This window comes from Zonotrichia leucophrys, chromosome 15 (genome assembly GCF_028769735.1).
Source record: "Zonotrichia leucophrys gambelii isolate GWCS_2022_RI chromosome 15, RI_Zleu_2.0, whole genome shotgun sequence".
NCBI classification, from domain to species: Eukaryota; Metazoa; Chordata; class Aves; order Passeriformes; family Passerellidae; genus Zonotrichia; species Zonotrichia leucophrys.
The window spans coordinates 3,606,542-3,618,440 of NC_088185.1; the positions used below are offsets into that span (position 1 = coordinate 3,606,542).

The 11,899-nt window shown below is 52.0% G+C and overlaps 2 protein-coding genes across 2 annotated transcripts in view; one reads left to right on the forward strand and one right to left on the reverse strand.

Moving 5' to 3' along the window:
- The first annotated feature begins 112 nt into the window (after positions 1–112).
- TRAFD1 (TRAF-type zinc finger domain containing 1) lies at positions 113–8,577 on the forward strand. Its single transcript, XM_064726646.1, has 11 exons — positions 113–299; positions 1,698–1,833; positions 1,905–1,958; positions 3,089–3,395; positions 4,967–5,227; positions 5,598–5,671; positions 5,852–6,055; positions 6,896–7,019; positions 7,209–7,476; positions 7,875–7,953; positions 8,069–8,577. The coding sequence occupies exons 1-11, from the start codon at positions 250–252 to the stop codon at positions 8,111–8,113; spliced, it is 1,602 nt and encodes a 533-aa protein (XP_064582716.1). The 5' UTR covers positions 113–249; the 3' UTR covers positions 8,114–8,577.
- Positions 8,578–9,285: 708 nt separating this feature from the next.
- The window catches only part of HECTD4 (HECT domain E3 ubiquitin protein ligase 4), an 82,527-nt gene continuing 79,913 nt past the window's right edge, over positions 9,286–11,899 (reverse strand). Inside the window, exon 76 of the mRNA XM_064727221.1 lies at positions 9,286–11,818. Coding sequence (XP_064583291.1) covers positions 11,682–11,818 — 137 coding nt within the window. The 3' untranslated portion in view covers positions 9,286–11,681. The remainder of the gene's footprint in view (positions 11,819–11,899) is intronic.

Sequence of the window (11,899 nt, forward strand, 5' to 3'; positions counted from 1 at the left end):
AGAGATCGGCACCGACCTGACCTGACCTGACCCGGACTCAGGGCGGGCCACCGGTGGTCGGCACCGGAGATTGGCACCCGACACCGGCACTCTCAACCGACCCTCAGCAGGCCGGTGGACCCGGGACCGGCAGCCCTGAGCGATCCCTGCAGGGCCGCGCTTTCGCTTTCGCCGGTCCCTCGCAGCAGAGGCGGCAGCGGCCGGGCCCGGTGCCCGGGGCTGTGAGGGGAGCGGGCACCGCACGGAGCCATGGCCATCGCCGCCGTGCCCGCGGCCGAGTCCCGGCTCTGCGGCAACTGGTAAGGCCGGGCCGGGGGTCGATGAGGGCCGGAGTCCGTGAGGGCCAGCCCGGGGCCGGGGGTCCGAGAGTGCCGGGAGTCCGTGAGTGCCGGTCCCAGTGAGGGCCGGAGTCCGTGGGGGCCAGCCCGGGGCCGGGCTCGGTGAGGGTCGGGCTCGGTGTGGGCCGGCCCTCACCGAGCCCGCCGGTACACCGGGGTTCAACTCCTCGGAACGCGGTGAAATAGCGGGGACGGCCGTAGGGCCTTTCCTGAGCGTTTGGGCGTCGCATTTCCCTTCTGATTTAGCAGGGAACGAAATAGAAACCGAAACGTTGGGGTGGAAATCCAGGCTCGCTGTTCAGCGAGACCCGCACAAAAGACACGATTCCGAATTCTTCTTCAGCAGTTCCCTGGCTCAGGAGCAGAAATACGAGGATAGATCAGTGGGCAGGGTTGTTGTGGAAGTTTTTCTTTGATTAAACCTCTCTGCAGAGCCCAGTGGCTGATAAGGAGTCACCTCACAAATTACGTCTCGAATTCAAGCAGCTAAAGAAATTAACTTTTTGTGTAGTTGTTTTTCCCCAAGAGAAATCAGAATCCAGACAATTTCTTGCAACATCAGCCTGGCTTGTTTGTTCTGTGCAGTTCAGTCGCTGCTGTTGGACTTTGTTGCTTTGCCAGGCTTTTGGGTGCCTGGGATCGGGCAGGGCAGAGAGCAGCTGTGGGTTTAGCAAACAAAATGTTATAAAATTAATGTAGGTGTTTTCAAGGTGGATTTCTTGGAAAGGGGATGATCCATGTAGAAATGATGCTGCAGGAGGAAGGACTGAGCTCCAGGTGCCTCAGATCCTTTTGATGCTTTTGTCTTTGGTTTCAAGACAGAAAATGGGCATCTTAGAAATGAGGTGAATTGGGAAATTTTGGGGTAAAATGAGGTGAGTTGGGGAATTTTGAGCAGTGTTGTTACTGCTGGGGCTCTGAGCAGCCTGCTCTGTGGAGGGTGTCCCTTCCAACCAAACCCTTCTGTTCCATTATCCTGGAACAGGATCTGTCAGGTATAAAAAAAGTTTGACTGCTTTCCAAAGCACTGTTTGACTTCTCAGAGCCAAGCTATTTTCAGGAAGAAACTTTTATCTTCTCAGACTAATTTATTAACTTGATCCCTGGCGATAACTTGTTTGTGTTATGCCAGATTTGCTTTTCACATAAGGAAATAAATCCACCTGGATTTTATCTGAATGCAGTGTCACTTTTGCATGTTAAATACATTAATATCCAGGCCTGGCTGGGCCTTTCTCTACTCACTTCAAGCCATGAATTCATTGAAATCTTTCTCAGCATTATCTTTTTGTTGTGAACAACTGCTTGGATTTGTTGTCGGTGAGTTTCTGCTCAGTAACCTCAGCGACTTTCTCCCAGCAAAAAGGACATTCCTGCAGTCAATTTCATCATCCATGAAATCCACTGCAGAAGAAACATTGAAATGTGCCCCTACTGCAGCGACTCCATCCCAAAGTCTGAGATGAAGAACCACATTGAGTCTGAGCACGTGCAGGTGAGAGACATCTCTGCTCTGGGGCTGCTCCTTCCTCTGGGAATGCTTCTCATGGGCTCTCTCTGCTCTAGGTCACCTGCAAGTGCAGGATGAAGATGGAGAGCAGCCTCCTGAAGGATCATGAGGTTGGTGGATTTTGTGTTATTGAGCCCTTGGGGGATGCTCTGGTGTTTCACGGATTATTCCAGAGCTTTTCTGTCAGCCTGGGGTTTGTGCAGCCTTTATGGAGTGATGCTCCTAAACTCACACCCTCTGGGAGAAACTGCCCTAAAATCCTGGAGTCACTCAGGGCTTCATATCAAAGGGGTATCTGTGATAGTTGGTGATTTTTTTGTCCTTGCCAGTTGAAAAATAGCTATTTAAAGTATGATTGACTTGACTTTTTTCATTCCTTTCCTGTTTCATGTTTCTGCTGGAGCCATTATGTGACTTTTAATAACTCAATCTGTCCAAACAGACTTTAAAAATAGCCTGTAAAATAAACTAAAATAGGCCAGAGTGGGATTTTCTGAGTTCTGAATGCAGTTGGCTGCTGTCACAGACAATCTTGTTATAAATGTCATCTCTTCCTTTCCTGTGGGCTCCTTTAGAGACAGCTCTGGAGCTGCCACCTCAGCCTGCTGATTGCTGAGGGAAAAAGGATTTTCTTTGGAAATCTGTCCAGTTCTAAACCCTGGGAGTAGCTAATCCTGCCTCTGTGTGTGTGTGTGTGTGGTGCTTTTGGATTATAAAGCAAATGATGATAATTTATTAGTGCAGCATCTGCAAATATCACATATTTTATCTGTTTTTAACCCCTTTTGAAGGGGGTTCACTGTGGGTAAAGAACATGTCCAAGCAGTTCTTGTTGAGCAGTAAATGCAGTGTAAGTCTGTTCCTTAAAAACCAATGTGGATTTTAGCTGTGCTGTGGAATACAACTGGATTTTGGGTTGTATCTAAAACACCAAAGAGCCTGGACAATCTTCCCACCTTGGAGGAACAGAGCTGTCCAACACCTTCTGTGACTCTCCAGGGTTCTTTAGCACATCAAAATAGGAATAAAATTTGAGGGGAGGGGAAAAGGAAAATCCAGAAAGCTCCACGTGACCTTGGCAGATTTAAAATAATGTCCTGAGCACCTGGAGAGCTCCAGCTGCTGGGTTTGTGCCTCCCACGCTGTAGCTCACTGCAGGTTGCTCCTGGTGTGGCAGAGGACACAGCAGAGCTCCAAAGCTGAGGAAGCTCCGTGTGTTTCCCCCTGTGTGTTTCCCCAGGCGTCCTCGTGCCCGCTGCGGCCCGTGCTGTGCCAGTTCTGTGACATCCAGCTGGCCTTCAACAAGCTCCAGGAGCACGAGCTCTACTGCGGGGCCAGGACCGAGCCCTGCGGCCGCTGCGGCCGCCACGTCCTGCTCAGGGAGCTGCCGGAGCACCCGCGGCTCTGCGGGGCTCGGGGCCCCCGGGGCGGCGGGACCCCGGACACACCGGGCACACCGGGCACACCGGACACACGGGCCGGGAACAGCGCCACCGCCACCGCCTCCCGGAGTGAGGGGGGAGCCGCGGGGAAGCGGCGGGGAGCAGGTACCGGGATGGGCTGGGGAGGAGCCAGAGCGGGGAAAAGAGATCTAGAGGGGCTGTGGGACAGAACCGCAGGGACAGAACCCCTGAAAGGACACAACTGCCGGGACAGAGCCCCCAAGGACAGAATCTTAAAAGATACAGAACCTTAGGGACAGAACCCCTAAAGACCAAATCTTAAGGGACCAGAACCCCTAAAGACAGAATCTTAAGACACAGAACCCCTAAAGACAGAACCCTGGAAGACAGAATTTTAAAAGACACACAACCTTAGGGACAGAGCCCCTAAACACAGAATCTTGAGGGGCAGAACCCCTAAAAACAGAATTTTAAGGGACCAGAACCCCCAAGGACAGAATCTTAAAAGATACAGAACCTTAGGGACAGAACCCCTAAAGGGACACAACTGCCGGGACAGAAACCCTAAAGACAGAATCTTAAGGGGCAGAACCCCTAAAAACAGAATTTTAAGGGACCGGAACCCCTAAGGACAGAATCTTAAGGGATAGAACCCCTAAAGACAGAATCTTAAAAGATACAGAACCCTAGGGACAGAACCCCTAAAGACCAAATCTTAAGGGACCAGAACCCCTAAAGACAGAGACACAGAACCCCTAAAAACAGAATCTTAAGGGGCAGAACCCCTAAAGAAAAACCCCTAAAGACAGAATCTTAGGACACAGAACCCCTAAAGACAGAACCCCTAAAGAGAGAATCTTAAAAGACACAGAACCTTAGGGACAGAGCCCCTAAACACAGAATCTTAAGGGACAGAATCTTGAGGGGCAGAACCCCTAAAAACAGAATCTTAAGGGGGAGAACCCCTAAGGACAGAATCTTAAGGGACAGAATCTCAGAATCTTAAGGGACCAGAACCCCTAAAACCAGAATTTTAAGGAGCAGAACCCCTAAGGACAGAATCTTAAGAGGCAGAACCCCTAAAGACAAAACCCCTAAAGAGAGAATCTTAAAAGACACAGAACCTTAGAGACAGAACCCCTAGAGACAGAATCTTAAGGGACCAGAACCCCCAAAAACAGGTTCTTCTTAAGGGGCAGAACCCCTGAAGAAAAACCCCTTAAGACAGAATCTTAGGACACAGAACCCCTAAAAACAGAATCTTAAGGGCATTCACAGGAGCAGCACAAAGAAATCAAAAGTGAGGGAAAAGTGGACAAAGGAAGAATTTGGTAGCTGGTCCAGGTGTGAGATTCTGTGATTCCTTTCTGTGGAATTACAGGATAGTGAATGCTCCAGAGGCTCCAGGGGGAATGGTTACCCATGGAATGAGGTGTAAGCCAGGAGTGCTGAGGCCAGTTACTTCTTTTTTTTTTTTTTTTTTTTTTATTTTTTATTTTTTGTCTCAAAGTACCTGGCTTTGAGAAAAATGAACCTGGAGTTGTTTGCTCCCTGTAATTTGGGCTATGATTTTTCTCCATCCTCCTGGATTTGTTAGAGGTTCCCTTGGAGATGCTGAACTCCAGGTGAAACCCTGGGGCTGGGTCTGATGTCCAGAGGAGCTGCTGGTGGCAGGTTTGATGTTCTCCCCAATTTACAGTGTTTCTCTTTTGAAGGGGATGAGCTGGACAGACCTGAGCTCCTTCATCCCCAGCTTGCTGAAGACTGGAATGCTGAGCTGGACTATGTGCTGGCTCTCAGCCTGCAGAGTGAGAATAACCCTCAGCATAACACTGCAGCTGACATTGCCAGGGATTCCTGGGAATGGGACTACACCAAAGAGCCTGGACAATCTGCCCACCGTGGGGGAACAGAGCTGTCCAGCATCTCCTGTGACTCTCCAGGCTCCTTTAGCACATCAAACCACAGCAAAATAGGTATAAACACTGTTGTGGTGGGGGTTATCCTTAAATCTGAGGGGAGGGGAAAAGGAAAATTGGGATTGGGAATGTTAAAGGTTATCTAAGTATTTTAAAAGGTGAAAATCAGTCATTTTGAGACTCCTAAAGCAAAGCAGCAAGTGAAGAAATAAAAGGTTATTAAATTAGTGGCTCTCTGACCTTGGTGCATGGTGGGAGCCCAGGTGGGGAACAAGGTTCTGTGGAGGTAAAAATGGTGGGAAGGAGGATCTGGGGGAAGCTGGAGTGCAGCTTGCTGTGAGAGGAGAAACGGCACCACAGGTTTCAGGGTGCAGCAGGAGGTTTTTATCAGGCACCACAGAGGATGAAATCCTTCCTTCTCTTACAGACAAGGACATGACCATGTTGCCCTGCGAGTTCTGTGAGGAGCTGTGTCCTGCTGGAGATCTGATCCTTCACCAGGTTTGAGATTTCCTCGTGTCCTGGGGTTTGCAGTGAGGACTTTCTGTGGCTGTCACTGGGAGGGTGTGGAAGGGTGTGGGTGGCACTGGGAGAACTCTGGCTCTTTGCCAAGGCCAGTGGTTTCCAGTGCCCACCTGGCTCATCAGGAAAGGTGATGTTCCCATGTTGTTTGTGTAACAGACAGGGTGTAACCCAGCAAGTGCCTTTGCCTCGTTCAGCAAGAGAAGTTCTTCTCCAAGTCCATGGGAATACAGTGGGGAGTCCAAGAGCCACAGGGCTGTCCCTCCAGCCCAGCCCCAGGCTGTGCAGGCAGAAGGAGACATCCTGATTCCATGTGAATTCTGTGGCATCCAGCTGGAGGAGGAGATTCTCTTCCATCACCAGGTACTGCACAGGACGGGCTCTGCTGCTCACATCCCATTGTTTGAGGATGGGCCCAGTCCCAGGGGCTCTTGTGGCACATTCCAGGAATTCAGGGAGCTCAGAACTCCCCACACAAAGCTCTGGGATCCTTGGGAAGGGTTGTGCTGCACTGAGGCTCCTCCTGAAAAGTACTGGATTAACTTGAAAGCTCTTGAAATGAAACTAAACAAAAGGGCCTGAAGTTGCACAATCAGAATGTTTGAATCACACAGAAAATGAAGTTGAAGCCTGGATGAGTCAGCTGAGGGGAGAGAGGAGCACAAGGGTGAAACTGGGTGGGAGGGGAAGGAGGGAACAAGAAAAGAACAGACTCCAGCCCTGGGAGTGGCTTGCCCAGGGAAGAGTCCTCTGGAATTTGCTGCTGCTCCAGACAGGATGGGAGAATGCTGAGCTCACCCATTCTCTGTGCCATGGTTCAGTCACACCCCTGGCCCAACAAGCTGCTGAAGCTGGGCTTGGGTTGGTTGTTCTGGGCCTCTCCTCTCCTGGGGGACAGCAAAATCTGGGAATGAGATCTGATCAAAGTTCAGAGCTTATCACAGAATCCCAGGATGGTTTGGGTTGGAAGGGATGTTGAAGCCCATCCCATCCCACCCTGTTCCATGGGCAGGGACCTTCCAGCAACCCAGGGTGCTCCAAGCCCAGTCCAGCCTGACAGGGGGGTGGAACTGGATGAGCTTTAAGATCTCTAAACCATTCTGGGATTCCACAATTCCCTACTCACCTTAACATCCCCAAGTGCTGCTGCTCTGCAGTTTTCCCAGGGATTTTCACCTGACCAGCCCTGTGTGTTCCGTGCAGCACCACTGTGACCTGCGCCCTGCCAGCCCCACGGGTGGCACTGCAGCTGAGGAGGTGCCAGCCCAGCCCCACGGGGACAGACGGGAATCGCCAGAGCCCGCTCGGCGACGGATCCGGCACCAAGGTGTGGGCAGAGCACGGCCTGAGCTCCCTGGGGAGATGCTCTCACCCTGTTCTCCCTCAGAAATCTTCATCCTCTGCTCCTGGGCTGGGCTCAGGGAGGGAGGGTTAAATCACTGGAATTCTGTCCTTGGGGTGGACACTGGGGTTGTTGCTGGTGCTGAAGCCGCTGTTCCTGTTGCTGTCCCTGCAGGAGATGTTTCCCCTTGGCACGCAGAGGGCTCTGGGCAGCTGGGGCTGTGCCCTGCAGTGGGCACCAGGCTGAGCACGGAGGTGGCCAAGGCTGGGAAGGCGGCGCTGTCCCCTCCGGCGCGGGGCCGGCCCGGCAGGGGCACTGAGGGGACACGGAGGGACAGAGGGGACTCTGCAGCTGGGACAGCAGCCCGGGCAAGAGCTGCTCAGCACTGCCAGGCAGGAACCTGCACTGCCAGCGCCTCCAGAGCCTCTCCAGCCCAGCCAAGGTAACGCCATTCCCTCTGCTCCATTCCCCTTCTCATGCTGCAAATGTAGAGCCCCTTGGCTTGCCTGTGACTGAAAGGGTTTTCCAAAGCTCTCAGATTCACCCAGTTGAATTTGGCTGGTGCTTATGTGAGTTTCAAACAACAAATTTAGGTTTTTACCTCAAAGTAGAACAGACCCAGTGGTCACTGGGATTAAATGTAAGTTAAAGCCTTGTTACCTGTGAGTGCTCTGTTCTCACCTGGGCTCTGAACAGGAGCTGGTTCTGCTCTGAAACATCTGGGCCAGGCTCAGAGCAGACTCAAGGGTCTCTCCCTGTCCCTGTGTCCCTGCTGTGCTGTGTTTATCCAGCACGGGTGGCTTTGCCTCCTCTGAGCCTGTCCCTGTCCCTGTGCCACAGCTCTGGTGCCACAGCAGCAGCAGGACGGAGCCTGGGGCTGTGGGACGGGCGCAGCGGCCTCCGGCGCCGGAGCTCCAAGGTGAGGCTGCAGGGCAGCTCCTGGGGGCTGTGCCAGCACAAGGAGCTGCTTTTCACAGCCCTCCCCTTACAAAGTCAATTTGCAAACAGCGTTTTTCTTCTCCCCCTGCCATAAGGCGAAAGGCCAGAGCCCAGCAGCCGCCGGACACCCGGAGGAGTGAGACGGGGCCTGTGGAGAACACGGAGCACCCAGCCCTGCCCCTGGGCTCTGCCGGACTCCTGCAAGCAAATTCTGACACTCAGCTTCAATTTTTAGGCAGTGACCATTTTCTAAATCTCTATTTTTAATCTGTGAGAGCAAACTTCAGGTTTTTATGTCTCTGATTGCCTCGAGCACCACCCCCAAGGCATCAAATTGAGTCTTACCTTGGGCCCCACCTGAGTTCTGTGTCCGTGTGGGCTCCTTGTGCCACCCTGGGATGGGATTTGTGCCACCCCGAGCTCTGGGTGAGTCCTGCCCTGGCAGGGACAGCTGGTGCCACCAGCAGGGAGCAGTGAGTGCTCCAGGCCTGTCCCACACACAGCAGGTTTGAGGGTTGGGGCTCCAAGGCTTCTCAGTGCTGCATTTTCAAGTTTAAAGCTTTTAAAGTTTCTTGGAATAAAATTTCTCTGATGCTGTCCCCAAGCGTTGTGCGGTGCCATCTGTCCCCTGGGGTGACACAGGAGCACAGCCCCTGCTCAGGATCCATTCCTGCCATTATTCCCTGGCTTCTGTTACTGTTGGAATCCCTGGGACTTTGGGAAGTGGAGCAGGTCCTGGATAGCACCCGTGAGCATCAGCCTAATTAAGGAGGTGCAGCAGATGGCACTGGCAGGGCTAATTGGCCACCCCTGGCTAATTAGGGTCCTTACCCAGGCCTTGCCTCAGGTGCCAGCTCCATCCCACGAAGGCTGAAGGGAACTTCCTCCTGAAATAAAGACATTTTACAGATGCTCCCACCAAATCTGCTTATTTAGACAAGAAAAGAAGAATAAAATATTTAAAAACAGGGGGACACCAAACCTCTGCTCTTCCCATTCCTGGGGAGAAGGGCTGTGAGAAGAGCAGGGAATGGGAGCTGGTCCCTGAGGTTTGGGATGGCTAATGGGGTGCTGTGGCTCAGGAATCATTCAATGTGACAAATAATTAATGACTGAGGTGGCAGAGGCACAAGGAATATCCCAGAGGAACAAGCCCAGCAGTGGCCATGCTTCCCTTTGGTACAGAATCCTGACATCCCACAGCAGTGGGATTCCAGCAGACCTGCAGCTCCCTTTCTGCCCTTCCTGCTGTGCCTCAGGCAGCTCCAGCACAGATCCCACTCCCTGCAGCCCAAAGAAGGACACAAACTCCTCCAGGGATGTTAAGAATCTCCTTTATGCAGGTGTACACTCGATGGCCAAGAGCACTTACAGGTTAATGCCGTGTATGGAACCGAGATGGACACACACCAAGCTAGAACTAATACCCAGCTCCAGAGTTTTTCCATTGTTTAGTATAATTTTACATTCTGAATGAATATATATTAAAAAAAATAATAATAATCATCACAAACCAATCTTTGCTTCGACAAACAAGCCTAGTACAGACAATGTCAAGTTCATTTAAAGCACGAGGAATTAAGGATGATTAGAAAAGCTTTAATTAAAAGGCCATTTGAGCCACAGCTGAGGTGCTGCAGCACTTCCTTCCCAGGAGCATGGAATTAAAAAAAAAAAAAAAAAAAAAGCCAAAAAACTCCCACAATTCCTCTTGTGGGGCTCATCCTGTTCTCCAGAACAAACCAAAGTCGATGGAAGTTGGTTATTGGTGCGACATTTGTCCTGTAGAAGAAGCTTCATTTACACCCCCAGGTGCAAACGGCAGCGACGAGAAGTTCGTTATTTGTAATCATAAATAATTAACTGTAATAAATACGGATCAAGTAACGTTCCGGCACAGGCCCGGGGCCGGGCGCGGTGTGCTCCACTCGGATGTGCCGCCCCAAGGAGCGCACACACAGCAGCAGCAGCTCCTCACTCACAGCTGGATCGGAACGGGAGCCTCGGGAACCGCTGGCACACGGAGCCCTCCGGGACGGCCCCTCGGAGCCCAGGGAGAGCCCAGGGAGAGCCCAGCCCGGCCACAGCTCTGCCGTGGGACCCAGCCAGTGCTCCCCCACCTTCCTGCCTGGGAACAAACCGGCTCCGAGCCGCCCCTTCGGCTTCCTTTGCCCTTGGTCTTTGTAAACTCCAGGTGTTCCCGCTTGCTCCGAGTGGTTTCTGAGCTACATCAACGCTTCTACCAGGAAATGGACGAGATTCAAGAGTAAATATTCTTCCTACATGGATCTGTTCCCTGGACAGGGCAATATGCATTGGGAGGGTAACAGCTTCCTAACCACGGGCTTGGGAGACTCCGGATGCCGACGACCACCGACGAGTGCTGCACACACACTCCCACTGCCATTCCCACTCGCTCACGGAAGAACAAGGACACCCATCCCCAACTCACAGCGCCTCTCCCGCATCCCACGCACTCAGCGTTCCCACTATTCACAATAATGTACAATAAATACATTTGGGATTCCCAGGAGCCGTTCTGGAGCCAGGGGACACCGAGCTGGAGGTTCGGTCACCTCAGCCAGAGCCTCCCGGGCGGCTCCGACGGATCCCGGGATGGTCTCCTCCTCAGAACTCAGGATCCGAGGGATCAGCAGAGCTGGAGTGTCCCAGAAATCCTGCTGAGGGATGAGACACCGGTGGAGGGGCTGCTCTGAACCATCCAGAACATTCCACAGAACACGGTGGAGCTGTTCCTGCTCCGCAGCTGCCTCCCAGCTTTCCACACAGAACAGGAGCTTCGTCCTCCTGCCGGGTGTCAGAGGTTTTTAGGGTAATTTGCTCTTGGATCAAAGATTTTTGAGTACAAAAATGAGTTCCAGGTGTTTGAGCACCTCCTGGTTGTTCTAAGAGCTCGTTGGGAAATGGGATAAAGTCCCGGATTTTGGGATGGACTGTGGTATCTTACACCCTTTGGAGAGAAGCTGTTTTGTTCTGCTCACATTTTAATTACAATAAATTATTTCGTTGCTAAGCAAAGCAGACATTCAAGAACATCTAGGGCAGGAACCCAAAGGAATCACAACCCTTTCACTGTTCTATTAGAAATTTTCCCAAAAGTGTTGAGCTGAAACCCCCAGTTCCCCGTGGCAGCCCCCATGTGCTTGGTCAGAGTTTAGAAAAATTTCAAGGAAAGTGGTGGAAAGGTGGAAAAGCAGTTTGGCAGCAAAGTTCTGCTTCGAACCTCAAGCAAGTGCCACAAATCCTGCCCATGCAGTGATTCCCTCCCCACACCCAAACCTGGCATTTTTGTACTCAAAAACCTCTCAGGGAGAGCGATCCATGAGCCTTCCCCTCTGAGGGCCTCGGAATGCCCTCCCTGCCAGTGGTGTTTGCACGGGGCAGACCATTGTGGATTACAAAATTAGAAATGTACAGGTGGAAAGGTTTTCCCCCCCCAAATTAAATTATACACAAACCGGTCTTTACTAAACTATCCTACAAATATTCCACAAACAAGGCAGCAAAAGAACCAGTCCACCACAAAGTCTACGAATACAAAATGGAAGTCTTCCGGGAATTACTGTAATGGGAACGAAGGTTCAGGAAATAAATTAACCCCCAGCTGATCGCAGGGGAGGCGCTGGATGGGAACTGAAGGGGTTCCTGGCAGAGTCACGGAGTGGCCTCCAGGCGGTCCCTGCTGGCTCAGCCGCTGAGCGGGTCCTCGCGGTAGTGGATGGCGTAGCGCAGCTTCTCCAGCATCGTGTCCAGCGAGGAGTACTGGGGCAGCTTGATCATGAACATGCACGTCTCCACGCGGATGTACCGCGAGTCCGGGGAGCCTGCAAACAGCCACGGTTACACCCAAACCAACACATCTTCTATGGAAAACCCTTTCCTTAGGAGTTTTGCTCCTGAAAAGC